General features: G+C 38.1%; 1 protein-coding gene across 3 annotated transcripts; it reads right to left on the reverse strand.

Moving 5' to 3' along the window:
* Positions 1-1,385: 1,385 nt before the first annotated feature.
* AGR2 (anterior gradient 2, protein disulphide isomerase family member) lies at positions 1,386-15,082 on the reverse strand. 3 transcript variants are annotated; one of them, XM_003252605.3, is made up of 8 exons: positions 14,929-15,082; positions 11,643-11,788; positions 11,305-11,368; positions 11,134-11,186; positions 9,716-9,789; positions 7,237-7,300; positions 4,526-4,609; positions 1,386-2,529 (listed from the first exon to the last, which is right to left on the reverse strand). In XM_003252605.3, the coding sequence occupies exons 2-8, from the start codon at positions 11,779-11,781 to the stop codon at positions 2,480-2,482; spliced, it is 528 nt and encodes a 175-aa protein (XP_003252653.1). In that variant the 5' UTR covers positions 11,782-11,788; positions 14,929-15,082; the 3' UTR covers positions 1,386-2,479. The 3 variants fall into 3 exon arrangements, with proteins under 3 accessions (XP_003252653.1, XP_003252652.1, XP_030678043.1); XM_003252604.3 differs by having other exon boundaries at positions 14,911-15,050; XM_030822183.1 differs by lacking the exon at positions 14,929-15,082 and having other exon boundaries at positions 11,643-11,901.
* Positions 15,083-20,432: the final 5,350 nt, after the last annotated feature.

The raw sequence follows: 20,432 nt of genomic DNA on the forward strand, positions 1-20,432 counted from the left end.
TCTATATTTAATTTTTTAAGGGACCACCATATTGTTTTCCACAAAACAAAAATGGCTACACCGTTTTATATTCCTACTATGTTATGAACATTTTTATTTGGCTGTTTGAAATAGCACTCTTCAGTCTTCTAGTACTCTTCTACTTCTCTGTAGTCAGAGAAATAGTCAAGATATATTTTCACTTGAAATTTATTTAAATGCAAATGATAGATTGTGAGATGACAGAAGAGGGATTTGGTAGAAAGAACAGGCATTGCTAATGTTTCAGTGAGTTTAGAACAACCATTTCTGTGTTTGTATCTTCTATTTTTTTTTTGGGAGACAGAACCTCTCTTTGTCACCCAGGGTGGAGTGCAGTGGTATGATCTCAGCTCACTGCAACCTCCACGTCCCTTGGTTTCTCATGCCTCAGCCTCCCAAGTAGCTGGGATTACAGGCATGGGCCACTGTGCCCGGCTAATTTTTTTGTATTTCAAGTAGAGTCAGGGTTTCTCCACGTTGGCCAGGCTGGTCTCGAACTTCTGGGCTCAAGCAATATGCCTCCCAAAGTGCTGGGATTACAGGCATGAGCCACCACGACTGACCTCAATTCTGTTTTTAACCTTGTATGTACACATTTCCTGTAGTGGCAATTATAGCATAGAAGGTCTTAAATTCTTTTTTACTTAGGCCTTTTCTGTTTTACCATTATGTTTATTATTTTTATAGATGACAACATAGTGCATTTTGTCTTAATATACCATGTAGCCATTATATTTTTGGGAGGTTGCTTTTCTTTGGTACATTTAAATAATGTTACCATTGGCATCTTGACAGAACTGTTTCTGTTGAATGATTTCCTTAGGATAAATTCTTAGTAGTAGAAGAGACTGATGGGACAAAGTCAATTAATGACTCATGCTTTGTGTTTCTTCAGTGCTTTTAAAAGGGGACTTATTTTCCTTACAGCTGTAACATTTGATTTCCTAAATATTTATTTATATTTAAAATGTATTTGTACGTGTTAAGATATTTTGCCATTCAATACATTTTAAGAAGTTAACCTTAATTCACGTCCGCCCAATGAAAAAATATTTTGCTATACTATAGGAGAAACTTGAATCACTTAGAAGTTGTCATTTAAAATATTTGTTTATGGAAGGGAAACCTCTTTTTCCTCTTGTTATCCCTCAGAGAGCTTTTTAAATGGAATGTTTTACCTTTTTCAGCACATGTAAGTTATCTACTTGTGAGAAGGGAGCTGATTAACCTGTGATATTTTTGCTGAAGATTTGTATGTCATTAAATCAGCAGTATATGCTCAACACCTACTAATGATAGTAGTCACTATGAGAGATAGAAAAGATTGAAAATATATCCCTGGAAAAATTAATAATGCCAAAAGATCTGTTCAAAAAAGGTTTTATCCAAAAAGGTTAATCAAGACAAGCAACAGATACTGCAAAGCATTATATACAGCACCATAGTCCAGGGGCCAAAGAAATCAGTAGGGGCTGGGCAATAGAGGAATTCCATATATTAGTGAATGTGAGATTAAGTATAGAGTGAAGAAATTAACACACAATTCTAATTTCTGTTAGGCAGAATGCTCCCCTACCCTGATGCCACAGCCTTTCACGTTTCCTAAACCCTAGTAACCTCTGATCTCCATCTGCCTCATCAAAACGTCACCACCCTTTGCTCTTCTTCCAATTAGTCACGTTGGCTGAATTTATTTCACTGTGGTACTTTAGGACCTTGACAGACAAATCGATTACAAGGCCAATTCCCAGGATTTCTTTAGGGTGTGTTCAGGGGTGCAGATGTTCTTTGGAATGACCTTTCTAAATTAGACTTCTGAAGGAGAAAGCTACCTGCCAGAGCCTTTCCCTGAGAGCATTAAGTTGGGCAAAATCTGACTAAACTTTAATTACTAAATGAAGTTGTGTACATTAGAGTTCCTGGCCAGAGTTGACTCTAGGTAGTGAAGTGATTTTCTTGGGATGTTTTTCTAAATATTCTTTTATGCTAAAGCACATGGCTTGATACTTCTGTTGATTAAGCTCATGTCTACTTATAGTCATCTAGTGAGAACCTGTGGTGTGGTGAGATGATAACTTGGTCTCTGGTCTTCATCATTTGAACTAGTTTTGGTTTTGTCTCGTCCCTTCCTTGAGCATTTTGTGTGTGTTTAATCCTATTTCATAAACGAACCACTGTGAAAGACCAAGTTGGAGAAAACAGAACACCCCCAAAAGGATTTATTTTTTTTTAGAAAATCATGGCTCACTATGGTAGTATACAATATTGTTTTCACACATGTACACTTAAAACCAAATTTCTAAAACTTGTTTTTCTTAAAAAATAGTTGTTGTAACATTAAACCATAACCTAATCAGTGTGTTCACTATGCTTCCACACTAGCCAGTCTTCTCACACTTCTTCTGGTTTCAAGTCTCAAGGCCTGACATAGACAGAAGGGCTTGGAGATTTTTTTTCTTTACAATTCGGTCTTCAGCAACTTGAGAGCTTTCTTCATGTTGTCAAGCACTAATGGGGGATAAAAGCAGGAGAGTCAAGACACCATCATACGTTATATCGATATAATAAACCCCAAACTTGGATGCTTAATTCATTATTTAATGGGATGCTTTTTTTTTTTTGAGACAAGGTCTAACTCCCACTCAGGCTGGCATGCAGTGGCGCAATCTCCGCTCAGTGCAACCTCTGCCTCCTGGGTTCAAGTGATTCTTCAGCCTTAGCCTCCTGAGTAGCTGGGATTAGAGGTGTGCTCCATCATGCCCAGCTAATTTTTGTATTTTTGGGAGAGATGGGGTTTTGGTATGTTGGCCAGGCTGGTCTCGAACTCCTGAGCTCAAGTGATCCACACACCTTGACCTCCCAAAGTGCTGGGATTACAGGCGTGAGCCACTGTGCCCAGGCTGATAGGATGCTTTTTAATCATGAGGTGAATAGTTGGTAATCTTATTGTAATTTTTAAAAATTATATGAAATGGCTTTTGTGACAATCTAGTTTTCTAGTGTATTCATTCCTTCCCAGATCCTTCATCTCCAACCCTCACTTCCAAAAGAATCCTTTTATAAGCTCTATCAGCAGAAGATAATTTGGCTCATTTAGAAGTAAATTTAAATCATGTTTAAAAGAAATGTCTATTAGTAGGTGTGTGCAGCTACTGTAAGTTGTTTTAGAAGTAGGGGAAATATAAATAATAGCAAACGAAGTGCTTTATGCACATGAATTCTTTAATCCTCATACAAACACGATTAGAACTTTATATATACATAATGAAACAGGCAGAGAGAGGCTGAGTAGCTTGCTCAAAGTCACACAGCTAACAGGTAATGGAGCTACTGTTCCAGAACCCAAACTCTGGGCCACTGTTTCTTCAACAGCAATTCATCAAAATGAGGTATGTGATCTACTAAAAATAAGATGCCCACTCGATAGGCATTGAACAGCCGCTTATTCACTCTTCCTACAAATCTTTATTAAGTGCCTGTTCTACAAGGGATTGTGATATTACTTGTGTAGGACACCTGCCTTTTAAGAGCTTAGTCTTATTAAAATGTATGGTATTATCTCAAGAATGGCTGACACTACTTGGAATGTGCTTCCCCTGGTCCAGCACACACTGGAAACATGGCTAATGGACCATGATGATCTCTCCTGCTTCCTAGACACGGCCTCACTTCTCTTCCCAACATGATGTTCTAAGTCAGCACTGGCCAATAGAAATTTCTGTGATGACGGAAATGTTCAGTGTCTGGGCATTGAGCACTTGGAATGTGGCCAGTGTGACTGAAGGAATGAATTTCTAACTTTAACTTAAGTAGCAATATGTGGCAAATGGTTAACATATTGGACAGTGCAGTTCTAGGCAGCCACTACTAATTGATCAGAGTTGGTTCCTAGGATAAAACCCACTTTTCTTCCCAGAGGACTAATCAGATGTCACAGCTAGCTACAGCCTTGCATTGAGGTACCTCATCTGCCTTGAGTCAGTCTCTCTCTCTCTCTCTCTCTCTCTCTGTCTCTTCCATTGATGGCAACCATAGGGAAGGTGATTTTCTTGGCAATCATTTGGATCATCTTTCAAACTGATCTTTAAATTGAACCTGAATTTAATTTTAAGCTGGACTGCACATTCTTTCACTTTTGTTATTTAAAAAATTAAGACATGCAGATTATTATAATTATTACACTCAGTTCTGTGATAGAAGGAGTGTGTGCTAGTGTACCTAACAGAAAACCTGAAAATCAGGTAATGTGGTCATAGAATCCTCCTAGAGAAAAAGATACCTAATCTAAATAATTCATCTTCAATTGAGATTAAAAACAAACAAACCTGAGATGGAAAGAGAGTGTGATTTGCCTGAGGATGCAAGGCTAGTTAGGGTCAAACTGAATCTGAGGTGTCCCTAAGCCTAGCTCTCTCTCACCTCACCATGCAGCCTCTAGTCCCATCACTACAGCAATAGAGGTGTTCAACTCTTGGGCAACATCCAAATTGAAGGTAACACTTACACAGAGCTGTATCTGCAGGTTCGTAAGCATAGAGACGATTTGAATATCTTCCAGTGATATCGGCTCTAACTGTCAGAGATGGGTCTGCAAAGATAAATGAAACAAAAGGGAATGGAATGGTTGGTTTTCAAATAACCTGTATTTATTGCCCCGGGGAGCTGAAGTTCATGTATTCATGTCCCGTGAAGGAATGGAGTGTGTCTGCACTCACAGGAGCTCTGATCCATCCACTCTACTACCCAGCCCCTGGCAGTTAGTAGCAAATGCAGGGCTGGAAACATCAACAGCTGTGCAGTGCTGTTTGTGGAAAAGGTTATGAACCCTTCTGTCCTATCTACAGCAACCTGAAAACAGAATAATATATATTTAGGGGTGACATGGTGTTTAGTTTTTTGGTGAAAACATTAACATTCTCTACTGCAAAATTATTTTAAATTCTTGAAATGATTATGTTGTAGTTTACATGTTTCTAGATCATTGGAAACCCACATCCAATGCTAGTTTTCAAAACGAGTTTTTTTTTTTAAATTAATAGAGGAATGCAAGTCCTTAACAACAGCAAAGTTCAAATAAGCATATAGTACCTTCACTATATTTTACTTTATTGTTAATTAACTGCATTTTTAAAAGTAGAGATTGGTCTTCTCTTATGTATACTTATATCCCTCTAAATTTAAATCCGTCTTGCCATGTTTTATATTTAACTTGAAGTGATCTAATTAATGAGAAAAAGGGGTATTTTAAAATTAAGGTGCATCCAAAAGGGAAGCGTGAGGATACAGAGAGATCTGGAAACCTTGCCTTGAGAGACGTAATCGAAAGAACCTAGGACACGTGCCCTGAAAACGAGACAAGGAGGACATGTGAGAACCATCTGCATGTTTGCAAAGTCTGTCGCTGGTACTGGAGTGGGCAATCTGTCATTTCAGAATGTTGGACTAAGGCCAGACACATAAATTACAAGAAGCAGATGTACATTTATTCGCCAGATTTAAGACTAACTATACTTCTGTTTGGTGCAGAGGATACAAAGACACGGTCTAATCTTTGTAAGAAATTAACCTAAGAAGAGCCTTTTAAATACCCAACTAGCAGCTCACCTGGCTGCACATTGGAATCACCTGGAGAGCTGTAAGCACTATGGATGCCTGCGTCCCACCCCCAGAGATTCTGATTTAATTGGTTTGAGGTGTGGCCTGGGCAACTTGAGCTTTAAAATCCTCCAGGTGATTCAAACGTAGTCAGGGTGGCTGCTACGGAGCTAGAAGAGCAAGCTGCCTTGGAGCTGGTTCTTAGGACTGAAGGAATTGAATGTGGGTTAAAATGCCCTTCCACAGGGATGCCGTAAAAAGAATTCCTGTACCAGGTATGACCAGACAATCTATAAATTCCCTTTCAATGTTAAGATTTCAAATGTTCTAAATTCTGACAAAACTAAACCTATAAAATTAGTGCTTTACTTCAGCCTTCCTCCTTTTTTTCTATCTCTTGTTTTTCTTTTCCCTGCTTTGTACATTCAATGTAAACTTTACTGAATTACACAGGCGAAACATACGATTAGCATGAATTCTTGTGATGGATTTCATTATGGATTGTCCTTAAATCAGTATGACTTTGAACAAAGCCAAACTCAGTACATTCATTCAATAATTCGACACATATTGATGGAGAGCCTACTGCAGGGTCCTGTTGGGAATATCATGGTGAGCAGAAATAGGTACAGTCCCTGCCACAGGGGCTTATAGTCCAATGTGGGAAATATTTATTACATCACCACCCCCAAAATGCAAAATTATACCTGAGGAAAGAATGACTAAAAAGACAGACATGGTACCACAACAGCACATAGTAGGGATTTGACTGGGTCAATGAATGATGATGATTGGGGAGTTAATGATGTGAAATTGGGGGACAGAGAAGGAAGTGGGAAAAGCACATGAAAAATACCAGTGGCAGGAAGGAGCATGTGGCTCCTTTCATTTCTTTTTCCCACCTCATATTCCTTTATTTTTATTTTTATTTTTATTTTTTATTTGAGACAGAGTCTCGCTCTGTTGCCCAGGCTGGAGTGCAGTGGTGCCATCTTGACTCACTGCAACCTCCGCCTCTTGGGTTCAAGCAATTCTTGTGCCTCAGCCTCCCAGGTAGCTGGGATTACAGGCTCCTGCAACCATGCCTGGCCAATTTTTTTGTACTTTTAGTAGACATGGGGTTTCACCATGTTGACCAGGCTGGCTTGGAACTCCTGACCTCAAGTGATCTGCTGGCCTTGGCCTCCCAAAGTGCTAGGATTACAGGCGTGAGCCACCCAGCCTTATTCCTAACTTTCTTAAAAATAATGATTAAAAATGTCAGAAAAACCTAACAAAGTGAAAGTTTGCTAGATTAAAAAATAAATATTTGCAGGCCTCTTGTATTCAGGAAATTTATCAATATGTTTAAATAGTGAATAGGGTGCTTTGTTCTCAGAAGTATAGCAGAAGATGAAAAGTTACAATTAGCACGTGAGAAAAGAAAGTGTTGTGTGGAAATAGGTAAAAGCTCACATTTTCTAAAGAAAATATGTTGCGGAACTTAAAGGAATGTCATACTCTTTGCTAGAGCTTAGTGATGACATTGGCCATGGCAAAGTGGCAAGGGACAGTGGGGAGGAGAGAAGGAAGATGGCAGCACTAGTATGAGTTTCCGAGTTCTCTGTCACTTCCACTTACCAACAAACATAATCCTGGGGACATACTGGCCATCAGGAGAAAGGTGTTTGTCAGTTGTTTCATACTAAGATAAAAAGAAAAGCATCTTTTAGTTTACTTTTACTTTTCAGTCATTTTCAAACTTGTTAATACAAGAATCTGTCCATTTCTGGCCAGGCATCTTAAGATATCATAAGGCACCTCTCTTCCACAAAGAGTTTATTATATAGATGAGGAGACAGGTTACAAGCATGAAATAATAAATAAGATAGAGCAGAACATGAGATAAAGTGCTGAGTGGATGTGATGAAGAGCAAAAAGATTAAGGGAGAATTTGGAAGGAGTTACTGTGTTTGGGGAAGACATCTTGGATGAAATAAGATCTAATCTTTGTAAGAAGTTAACCTAAGAAGGGCCTTTTAAATACCCAACCAGCAGCTCACCTGGCTGCACATTGGAATCACCTGGAGAGCTGTAAGCACTATGGATGCCTGCATCCCACCCCCAGAGATTCTGATTTAATTGGTTTGAGGTGTGGCCTGGGCAACTTGAGCTTTAAAATCCTCCAGGTGATTCAAACATGTAGTCAGGGTGGCTGCTATGGAGCTAGAAGAGCAAGCTGCCTTGGAGCTGGTTCTTAGGACTGAAGGAATTGAATGTGGGTTAAAATGCCCTTCCACAGGGATGCCGTAAAAAGAATTCCTGTACAAGGTATGACCAGACAATCTATAAATTCCCTTTTAAGGAAAAAAGCTATTAAGGAAAAAAGCACTTGTCATTTCTGGAGAAATTACAGAGACAAATATGGGATTTTCTTGAGTATTCATTTATCCATTTATCAATTTTTATTTAGAACTGTATTTAGCAAGGCACAGTGCTTATCTTTCATGAAGGCACACTCTATTGAGAGATACAGGTAGGAAAATGAATATTGAGGATTCAGTGGGTGAAATGTTATGGTGTAGCATATGCGGGTTTGGTGATTGCCTTGAGCAAGACATTTAGCCCAGAATGCAGATTCCACCCCGACTAGGACTTTCTGAAGTGGATAAGGAGGAATCTTTCAAAATGAACAGGAGTCAGTTACATGGAAAAGATACTTCATGCAGGGGGAAGAGTGTGGAGAGGACAGGCGGAGCATTTTTTCCTATGGCCAAGTGCTGGGGAAGGACTGAGTTGGGATGCACGAGGGCAGTGGCGAGAGAAGGTGCTAGAGCTGCTTCAGGGGCCAGCTTAGGAATGACTTTGCACACCATGCCGTAGTGTTTTCCTTTGTTCAGAAATAGTTAAGAACCACTGGAGGGATGTTAGAAGAGGCACTGTGACCCCAGTTTGGTCTGTAAAGCAACTACTCTGACAGCCATGTGGGATTAGACAGAGTTTATCTTGTAGACCGGGGGCCATTTAGCAGTGTTACAGTAAGCTAGGGAAAGTGAAAGAGGCTTACTAAAATAGTGGTCCTGAGTTTATAGAGAAGTGACTAATAGCAGGAATACTTGGAATTTAGAAGCACAGGGCTTATTGAATGCTGTAGGTGAGTAGGAGAGTCCAATCTAGCACGGTACCACTTTCAATAAAATAGGGAATAGAGAAAGAAGAGCTATTGGAAAAGCGCAAACCAAGATGATTAATGTGCAGTGAGGAACATACTGAGTTTAAGCTGATTATAAGATATCTGGAATATGGTTGGATAGACAAGTTGGAAGTTGTTTCATGTTTGGGTAAGATGTAGGAATTATTAGTGTGTCGGAATTGATCAAAGGCGGTTGTAGATGAAGTTGTTCACTGAATACAAAATATGGAAAGAGAAAAGGGTCAAGTAGAGATTCATCACGTCACTCACATTAAGGAGTAGGAAGAAGAAGAGGAGCCCATGGAAGAGAGGCAAGGAAGAACTACTGGTGCGAAGTGGTCTTTAAGGAAGCCAACCTGTGAAGGGGAAGGGCAGGGGGGCTCAAAAGAACATATGCTTAGGTAGAGTCATTTTTTGTTGGCTTGCTTTTAGAAGGAAAATGAAACATTTGTATACAGTAAAAAGAACTCGCTGAGACAGAAAGCTTGAGCACCATGAGGGGTGGTGATGGTGAAGTAAGGTGGGAATGCATGAAGCTAAAGCACAAGAAGCATGATTAGAGTTGGAAAGCCAGAGAGCTGTCTCTTCCCGAGAGATGACCAGGATTAAGAATGGGTGTAGAGAAGCCAGGACTATAGAGGGATGGGCACAGCAAGTAACAAAAACCTTCCAGCAACAGAAAAAATTCTGACTACGAGAGAGAATTTTTCAGGCAAACTAAGATGATTAATTACTAAATAAAGACAGACATGCCAAATGGATTATTAATAAAATGAAATATCTTTTTTTCTCTCCAATCTATGAGACGGGATATTTGGAAGCAATCTCAGTTAATGCGGTATAACTAAGATGTATAGGAAAAGTGAATCATCCATTTCAAGTAATGAGCCATAGAGAAATGTTAGTAATGATGAAAAGGAAACTTACAACCAGATTGAGGAGGACAAACTGCTCTGCCAATTTCTGGATTTCTTTATTTTCAGCAAACACTTTCTTTAAAGCTATAATATAAAGAAAAATCATTAAGCATCCATCTTAGCATTGGTTAAAAAGCTTTGTTCTATTTTAAGTTAAATTGCATTTTATTTGTTTATTGAATTGCATTTTAAATACAATATTCTACTTTGGCCTTTTAGCAAATGATTAGTGAAGTAATATCTATGGCATTGACTACCTCTGCTTTCTATTCACTCATTCATCCATTCATTCATCAATTCATTTTTTCTCCAGCTCATATTTATTGAATGGCTGCCATGTGTTAAGCACTGTTATGCACTAGGGATAGTGCAGTGAAAAAAAAAAAAAGAAGCATATGTTTTTTTTCATAGAGCTCAAATACTTGTGTGGGAGACAAACCATAAACAAAGAAATAAGTAGATGATAATTTCAGGTAGAGAGATGTACTTTGAAGAAAAATAAAGCAAAGCAAAGGGCTTAAAAACTGTGAGTGGTCAGGGCAGATCTTCCTGAGGAGCTAACGTTGAAGTGAGGGAGTGGTCCATTTTGGGGTATGCCACTGTGGGCAGGGGGAACTGCAAAAGCAATAGCTGTGAGGTGGGAATGAGCTCAGATGTGGGAGGAACAGCACGAAGGCCAGGCTGGAGAGAGTGAAGAAAGCAAGAGGAGAGTGGTAGGAAGGGAGAGATAGCCATTGATTGGCCTGATCATGTCAGCCTCATAGGTTGTGATCAGGAATTTGGATTTAATTCTGTGATAAGAAGCCACTTGAGCACGTGAGTGATAGGATCTGATTTATGTCTACCAGCCTCACTCTGACTTCTGTGTGGACTGGCTGTAGGGTGGCCAGTAAGGTGACTGTTGTGGTAGTCTAGACAAGATCTGATCTGGGGTTGGACCAGGGCAAGTAGCATGGAGGCAATAGGAGGTGGTTGGATTTGGGCCCAGTGCAAAATGAAAGGGTAGAGCCCCTTGTTGAAGAATTACTAAAGACTTTTAAGACAATGATAGCTGAGTTTAAACCAAGTGTGGGAACCTTCTAAGCTTGGGGCCCTGTGAGATGGCACAGGCTTCATGCCTATGAAGCTGGTGCTGGTTTAAGGATATATTTTGAAGGTAAAGCCAGTATTTGCTGGTATATTGAATGTGGACTGTAAGAGAAATCAAGAAGTTGAAGATGAATCCTAAAACTAGTTTTTCAAAATACGTACCAATGGTTATCACAAAATGTGGAGATATTTGAAGTCACTTTTAAATATGTTTTTACTATATAAAATATTCTTTTTTTAATGCAACTGTGGTTCTAAAGATACAAACATGAGTGATCTGAACCCTGGCCCTAAGGCTAAAAGCCTATAAAGGAAATCATATTTAGAAGAATAAATTACCTTGACTGTGTGGGCACTCATCCAAGTGATGAATAATCATCAAGGGTTTGTTGCTTTAAAAGACAGAGAGATTAGACAAGTTTTAATAAGTAAGATTTCACATATATTTAGATGTCACTAGGTGGTGCTCTTGAGAGCTTTGAGGGAGCTCTGAGTAATCCTAATCTTTACCTTGTCTTGGATTTATATAGAGCTTCTTCATATGTCTGAGTCCAGATGAGTTGGTCACCCCAACCTAGAATGAAATGAATCAGTATATTTGAAGCTTGTATAAATTCAGACCCAAAGCTGTTGAAAAGCAATGGTAAAGACTGGGTTAATAGACCCGATACTAAAGATGAAGAAAAACCCCTGGAGAAAGCAGAAATAATTATAAACAATGATAAATCTACAAGGAACACAACCAAAAATAACCTGGCACCAGGTTAGAACCAGGTTTAAGCACCAAGACAGAGGAAATCTTTTCCAATTAAGTAGCAGTTGGAAGCCAACAAGAAGCTGACTCCTACCTCTGGAGAGGGTCTGGGGCAGTTTGGGTCGAGAGTCCTTTGTGTCCTTTTTAGCTCCAGGTTTGACTGTGGTATCTCTGGCCAGAGTGTAGGAGAGGGCCACAAGGAGTAAGAATGCTGACACTGAAATTTTCTCCATGGCAACTCTAGTATGGAAAACCAACCAAAATCAGTAAACAAAATTGAACTAGCAGCCTTCAGGGTCTGCAGGTTGCCCCACAACAGTGGAATATACCAGAAACTGAGGCTCTGCTGAGACTGGACATATGAGATTGGTGTAAACAGCTCTGTTCCTTGGGATTTTCCTAAGAATACAGGTGGTCTTTGACTTACAATTGAGTAATGTTCCAATAAACCCATTGTAAACTGAAAATATTGTAAGTCAAAATGCATCCAGAGTAGTCTCTCCTTTCCCAGGGTTTTACTCTCTGCGGTTTCAGCTATCCACGGTCAACTGCGTCCAAAATAGGTGAGCACAGTGCAATAAGATATTTTGAGAGAGAGACCAAATTCACCTAACTTTTATTATAAGATACTGTTGTAATTGTTCTGTTTTATTATTAGCTCTTGTTAATCTCTTATTGTGCTTAATTTATAATTTCAAGTTTATCATAGATATGTACGCATAGGAAAAAACATAGCATATGTAGTGTTTGGTACTAATCTGCGGTTTCAGGCATCCACTGAGGGTCATGGACCATAACCCCCACAGATAATGGGGGAACTACTGTAATACACCTAACCTACTGAACACCACAGCTGAACCTACCTTAAATGTGCTCAGAACACTCACATTAGCCTACAGTTGGGAAAAGCCATCTAACACAAAGCCTGTTTTATAGTAAAGTGTTGAATATCTCAAGTAATTTTTATGAATACTGTATTGGAAGTAAAAACCAGAATGGTTATATGGATACTTGAAATACAGTTTCTACTGAATGTGTATTGCTTTTGCACCATCGTAAAGTCAAAAAATTAAGCAAACTTCTGTAAGCTGGGACTGTTTGTATATAGTATGGATAGCTGTCTGTTGATCCACATAGATACAGACAAAAAGATACAGATCTCTACAGATATAGAGTTATCTATATAGATATATCTATATAGAAATAAATAGAGATATATTTTAAGAAAATAGATGTACATACTCTAGTAGCTAAGGAAATTTACATTTACTTTTTTTAGAGAAAAGGTCTCACTGTGTTGTCCAGGCTGGAGTACAGTGGCACAATCTTGGCTTACTGCAACCTCCACCTCCTGGGTTCAAGTGATCCTCCCTCCTCAGCCTCCCAAGGAGCTGGGGCTACGGGCACGTGCCAGCATACTTGGCTATGTTTTTGTATTTTTTAATAGAGATGGAGTTTTGTCATGCTGCCCAGGCTGGTCTCAAACTCCTGACCTCAAGTGATCCTCCTGCCTTGGCCTCCCAAAGTGCTGGGATTACAGGAGTGAGCCACCACGCCTAGCTGATATCTTAGTTAAATTACTTTTTCTTTCTGGTATTCCACAGTTGATTCCCAGGAAAAGCTAAAGCCTATGAACAGGAAAGTAAATGGCAAGATAAATTTTGTGAGTGAGGAGGGAGGGAGGGAGCAAAGTGAGTTGCTCTAGCAAGTCACTAAGGTTGTCCACCGGGCCGTAACATGGAAGGCTGGAGATTTGGGATTCTGATAAAACCAAACACTAAAAGTGCTAAAAAGGAAATATGAAACCACAGCACCTAACTCTAGTAATGGTGAATGGTTTTGAATGAAGTCAAATAAACTCTGCAAGGAATTACTATTGTTAAGCAGGAAGTTTTTCATAATCTAATATCTTGAGTGGAAACCTTTGCTAAGCATTAGCTGATTTTTTTTAAAGTGTTGCTAAGTTACCAGATTGAAATGACGTTTTGTATTTAACTGACCAATTATTAACTAATTCATAGAATGTAAGCACAAAATGTCTTACTCAGAAAAGATGTAAGCAAAAATCAGGGATATACTTTGTTCATTTTCTATACCTATAAAGATGTGGAAATGTCAATAACTTTTGTCTTCTAGAGTTTTGCAAAAACAACCTAAGTGTACACTGTAAGTCAACAATTCTCAGCCCTCTTTGTATAAAGACTTCTTTTTAATGTTAAAAAAATCAAGAACTTTTACATGAGAGTAATTATACTTTTGGAATACTGGTTGGTTCAGAAACATATGGCAAATAATTTCTTTGAATCTATCAACAAACATTTGATTTTGTCTTTTATTTATAACAGCATCTATGTATATTCTAAAAAATAGTAAATTGATGGTAAAGCATTTTTATTTACTTAGCCCATTTACAGTTCTTGTTTTACAAGTAGCTATTAGGACCTTGCAATATCTCCAAAGATCACAGGTTGGAACTGTTGATATATTGCTTGTGTTTTATGGCAGGATGACTCAAGAAAGGCTAATATAACTCCTGCTGTACAAACATCCTGCTCTGGGGTGACTTTCTGAGATTCACTCCACTGAGTTTTTGTAATATGAATAGATTCTGCTCTGCAAATTTCCTGCATAAACCACCTCAAAACACAATTCCAACCATGGAAAATATTGATAATTTAGAGACACACAGACACACACACATAGGTACACACACACACACACACACACACTATGTGAAACCAGCACTTTTTACTCGTCACTGTATCCCTGTCTTCTTGCCTTTAGCAAAGAATGAACTTGCAAGACATTTTAGTGTCCCTGTTTGTAAATGCTTCAGGAAAGCAACCAGCTGTCTCCTCTAACAGCCTATCCCATGAATTTAGATTGCAGAGGCAACAAGAATGTCTTTGCACCAAAAAGAGAAAGAAAACTGTTTTCTGATTTGCAATAATATATTCCAAGCAGGCAATCCGAGCTGAGGTGTTGTAGTGGAGAAGCCTATGGGGCTTTGCTTTAGCCCGTGGGAAAGAAAACTTTAGATGGTGACTGAGACGAAAATCCCTGGACCCTGTCCCAGGCTTGAAAAATCCTAGGATTCACCAACTCGTGGAAATTTTGTTTCCCAAAGGAGAAAGCATTTCTCTGAACTAACTCGGGAACGTCACACTGTGCCAGCTCTAGCCAAAGAAAGGCCCCAGTAAGCCTTTGGTGGAAATTCCATGATTTCCCTTCCGAATCCTACTTCATTGCCTTTGGAAACTTGCAGTTCTCTGTTGCTTGATTGCCTACAACTTTATATAGCAATCAGAGGCCAGAATTCGCTCCAGCAAGTACCCTTCTAAAGCTGCTGTCAGGAGCCTTACCTGGATTTCCTCACCCACCTGCCTTGTGTGAGCCGGCGGCCAGGATGCAGTCCAAGCTTCTGAGTGTGCCAGCACAGCTGAGTCTCTATTTATGCACCAGGGCACACCTCAATCCCACCCACTAGTGCTGCATTTACTTGTTGCTAACTCAGAAACAAACCTTCCTTTCCCCAAGTCATTATCTTCCCTGGGTTAAAAAGTTCCTTGTTTTTAAAAATAACATTGCAAAAGTATGCTTTTCAGTATGCATGTTTTTAACTATTTGTGAAGTGTATCGTTAAGAGGTTTTGAAACAATGGGCAGAGTGCCAAATCCAGGTAGACTTTGAATGAAGACATTTGATTTGCCTGAAGGCTGATTTGTCTTTACGTGATTGGACAGAGTTTGTAGTTTGTAGATTTTTTTTTTTCTGCCCCATGGGCAGATTGCCTTTATTTACTTGAAAACACACAAGAGATGATTCACAATTCTGATCCTCACAGTCATATAACCTGCCATACTCCATTATGATAAAAATTATTTTCTACAGTTTCCCTACTCCTGTCAAAAAAATGCACCCTAACTTCTACAGGTATGAAAAAAATACAAATCAAGTAACCCATACAATTTTTCAAAACTGAGGAAGTATTGGCAAAAAAAACCAAAAAAACAAAAAACAGCCTAATATCATGAGCTTGTAATAACTGGCCTTGCCATTGAATGTACGCGGCAACTTCCCTCCACAGAGTTCAAAGGTATTTCGCAGATAATCTCTTATTTAAAGGCATACTTTCCTGCTACTCAAGCAGGAAGCCATTTACTCCATTTTCTCAGACTTAAAAACTAAGGTCTGCAACTAAGTTTTTTTTTCCACTCAAGATTATTTAATTACTCCCTGAAGATTTTAAAACTGGAATTTAAATTTCTGTCAGAAAATTTTAATCCTGTATTTTGTTCATGAAGTTATGTGCAGTCTTTAAAAGCTCAGAATGAAGAAAATTTTAACAACAGAAAGTTAACGAATGGGATGCAAGCCTTATATAAATGACTTTTTAAAATGAGTTAAGGTCATAATATTTCAAAAACATTTGCAAGTATGTATATTTTTCCAATAAATCCTTGAATTCTGTGGGCAAAATCGTGATTCTCCAAATACTGAATATCCTTTCAATTCTAAATGAATTTACAGAAATAATTTCTTCGGGAGTTTGAAAACGATGATTTGAGCAAAATTCTTAAAACTAGCAGGCCCTTATATAGACCCTTGGAATATTCAATTCTAGTCTTTCATTTTACAGATGAATAAATGAAGATTGCAAAAAATTCATAACTTTTTGAAGGTCTCACAACCAGTTTAGGGCAGAGGTGGGACCAAAGTCCTTCAGTCCCTTATCCACTGAAAGTAACAAGTGGATGGGATTTGGAGTCACGAGATTCCCATCTGAATCCTGCATCCTGGTGCGTGCTCATAGGATGATTTGAGATCTCATTTAACATCCCCAAAACTTCAGTTTCTCCATCTATAATGTGGGGATAATAGTAACATATGGGACCGTTTTGAATATTAAATGACTTTTCCCTGTATTGCCACATGGTTTTTTGCTCTGTACCTGTCTGTGTCATTTTTTCCTTTTCTTATAAGGACAGCAGTCATACTGTATTTGGGTCCTGCCTAATGACCTACTTTAACTTAATTACCTCTTTAAAGACCCTATTCCGAAGTACTGGGGATTAAGACTTCAACATATGAATTTTTGGGGGGACACAATTCAGCCCATAACATTTGATAAAAATAGCTAATGCATGCTGGCTTAATACCTAGGTGTTGGGTTGATCTGTGCAGCAAACCACCATGGCACACGTTTACTGATGTAAGAAACCTGCACATCCTACACACGTACTCCGGAACTTAAAAAAAAGTCTCTGATTTGTTATAGTTAATTATAATGATATAATTATTCTATACTCATGTGCCTAATCTCATGTCAGGAAAAACCCAGTTTGTCATAGTGGCTGAGGGATGGCAAGGAGGAGGTAGTTATTAGAACATATCCTACACATGCTTTTGTGGCTGTGGAATCTTTGGCATATCTGTCTTGGTGTGAGGTAACTAGGGTTCTGTAGATGGTACATATAGTATGCTTTGAGACAAGCAAAGGAGGGGTTTTTGTTTTCTGCTATTAAACTTCATCACTTTTAACAGTGATGCCATGTGATCAGTCCTTCAGGTTTGCCTGATACTGTAAAAATATGTTGTTATCAGGTAGATATTTTGGATAATACCTGAGTAGGACTTCCTGAAGTAGGATTTGATAATTCAATATACCGGTCTAACATTATAGTAAGTAAAACTAAACTTGGTACCAGGGACCCTAACAATGGTTGTAATTAAGTGGATATTATACCTTTGTGTTTTAAATGTTTATGTCATTATAATTTTAGAGGCATTTGTTCAAGCATATTTTATTTTTTTAAATTCAACTTTTAAATTTAGGGGGTACATGTGCAGGTTTGTTACATGGGTATATTGCGTGATGCTAAGGTTTGGGGTATGATTGATCCCATCACCCAGGTAGTTAGCATAGCACCCAACAGGTAGTTTTTCAGCCCTTTCTCCCTTCTTTCTCTCTACCCTTTTGGGGTCCCCAGTGTCTACAGTTCCCATCTTTGTGCCCATGTGTACCTAATGTTTAGCTACTACTAAGTGAGAACATGTGGTATTTGGTTTTCCATTTCTGCATTAATTTGATTAGGATAATGACCTCCAGCTGCATCCATATTCAAGCATATTTTAAAGTGGATTATATCCTATTTTTGAGTTAAAACAGGAGACTTATAACTGGCAATTATTGTTAATCTAGTATGCATGAGTAGCTGACTCTCATGTTTCATTTACTCACTCACTTATTTTCTTCACCAAGTATTCATCAACTCTGTTTATGTAGCAAATATTGTGCCAGGCATTAAAAATATAAAAATGAAAAAATAATGGTCAGTTATTGAGGTAGAAAATAGACACATACACAGATAATTGCAATTCGGACTGATGGGCCATGCTATGGGGAAAACATGTAGCAGTTTACAGCACTCTTTCTACTCTAAGGTTACTTACGATCTGACTGAAGAATTGAGATGGAACAACACTAAAAATTAGCCATTCACATGAGAATGGCATGCAACAAGAAACAAGTAAGTGTGAGAGACATCAGGTGTGATTATTTTTCAGAGAGTAGAGATTACTACCTACTAGAGTGCTCAACTTGATGGCAGAAAGCAAGATTTCCAAATACAGACAGGGATATAGAATTTGCAAAATATATTTGTGGGATATTTAAGGACAAGCCTAGCTGAAGTGAGAGCCATCTAGGTAGCTCATAGACAATAGGATTGGAGAGGTGTTTTGGGACTATTTGCCTGGGCCTTTAATGCCATTCTGAATTTAGACTTTACCCTCAAGAGGAAGAATGTGAGGGTTAAGAGGGCAAGCTGTAGATTCAGATAGGTTCGAGTTTGAATCAAGTTTCCTGACTATTACATACTTTACTAATCCAGGCAACTTACTTAACTTCTCTGTGCTTTAGTCATCTCACTTGTAGGTCTTCCTATCCCCACTTTTTTACTATATAGGATCTGTGGAAGATTACATAAGAAAATACATACAAAGTGCTTAGAATGGTACCTAGCACATGGTAAGCGCTCAAAAGTATTAGTTATTAATACAGAATGTATTACTTCTCTGTATTATGATCATTTAGGTCTCAGTCTATGACAGCAGAATCTTTGTTGGATTACCCTTTGATTATAGCCTATCACAATGCTTAAACTTTTAACACATATTCATTGGAAAAATTAATTTGTCATTATAACAATCTCACCAGACTTCATTATTTTCTTTTAAAAAAGTAAAAAGGCTCAGGTGAGTGGACATAATTAGCCCAAAGCCACAAAGTTGACGAACAGAGAGAAGATCTAAAATTTTCCATAGCTGGTGATAATTAATCCAGTATTTCTTTCAGTCCATCAGGCTGCCTTCTGATGTCAGGAAATAATGAGATAAGCCTGTAGATGCATATAATTCCACATTACTGAATTATTATGAGCCTTATGCAGAGGGAAGTACAAATGACTTCTTGTACTCAAAGGGTTTGCCTCAAAGAAGACTTGTCAAAAACATATCTAACTGCTGACCAAGTAGCTGAATAAATTCTCCCTAAACTCTAGCTTAGAGAAATAGATACATAAAAATTTGTGTTTTGACAGAGGAAAACTTGGTTACCATTTGAATTTATTTTAATTTCTGAATTGGGCTTTTGTGCACAGAAATAATGGTTTATAGTTTCTGGAGTTTTAATTGATATTCAGTAATGAAATTGTTAAAAATAGTTTAAACTGTACTTATATATCTAATTCTCTTAAACTTTCTAAATGCCCAACAGAGCAGATTTGCAAACATAATTAGCAAAACCTTTCTAAGCATTTTAGCAACGCTTATAAATATTATAAATAAAAATTACTGAATAATCAAGTTCTATTAGTTATTTTAATCTTGCTTCACAAATAATTATTTTGTACTTTTAAAATTAAAATCCAAATTCTAAGCACAAGACTCATATTTGCGTTGTTAAAATATAAGCTTCTTTTATATCTTACAAACACTGAAATGACAAACACATAAAGTTTATTGTAATATTTTCAAAACTTAAACATAACATAAAAGTCTTAATACTACAGAGTATTGAGGGTTAGGTTTGAGTAAGCTTACCAGCTTTACTCTTCTTTGTATTCTTTCCTGAGACTAGTGATGGAGGAGCAGATTTACTGCTTGGGTGGACGAAGGTTCCTGGGTCTAAAGTTTGAGACCATGATATGTGTCAAAGGCTGAGAACCAGTCACTGATACGTTAAACTTAATGTCATACAATTAGATGTGTTTCTTGCAGGAAAGTATAGAGCAAAAGGCCCAGCATACAACTTTGGTAATAATTGTCCATTTAGGAGTGAGGAAAAGAAATATTTGCAGAGCACAAAAAGTAAAAAGTGTGAGGACAGGCAGGATAGTGTCATAGCCCTGGATCCAAGTCCAGTAGGAACTACAAATCTCAAGGCAACAACTGGTGCCAAATGCAGCAAGACTTGTAACTAGACACTAGGAGAATACACTGATTGTATAAAAATCAGTGGCTTTAAATGAAAATTCATGAAGGGTTCTTGGGTTGAAATAATGAAAAGCTAAGTGCTCTGGTGGAGTAGTGTGTTACCTTTCGGGGTTATGAATGAGGTGATTATATTTCTCAGTTTGCCCAGGAGAGCCTCAGTTTAAGCCTGTTGCTGGGTATAATAATTGAGAACATCTTCTTTCATTCTCAAAAGTACCATGATTTGGACAATAAGTTACATGATCTGGATGATGAAATCTATTGAATTTATCTGCAGGTAAGATACACGTATATATGCATATGCATTATTTTACAGTTATTTCAGAGGGTTCACTTATATATTGAATCCAATCCTAAGATCTTTTTGAGGGTTTATAAACCCTCCAAC

This window comes from Nomascus leucogenys, chromosome 11 (assembly GCF_006542625.1).
Source record: "Nomascus leucogenys isolate Asia chromosome 11, Asia_NLE_v1, whole genome shotgun sequence".
NCBI classification, from domain to species: Eukaryota; Metazoa; Chordata; class Mammalia; order Primates; family Hylobatidae; genus Nomascus; species Nomascus leucogenys.

What these genes read in the sequence shown, in the direction of transcription:
- AGR2 (XM_003252605.3), bottom strand. Translation starts at nt 11,781, where the DNA reads ATGGAGAAAATTTCAGTGTCAGCATTCTTACTCCTTGTGGCCCTCTCC. An exon ending in CTATATAAATCCAAGACAAG is followed by an intron (nt 11,187 to 11,304) that starts GTAAAGATTAGG and finishes TGTCTTTTAAAG; the next exon opens with CAACAAACCCTTGATGATTA. An exon ending in ACCTGCAGATACAGCTCTGT is followed by an intron (nt 2,530 to 4,525) that starts GTAAGTGTTACC and finishes ATCCCCCATTAG; the next exon opens with TGCTTGACAACATGAAGAAA.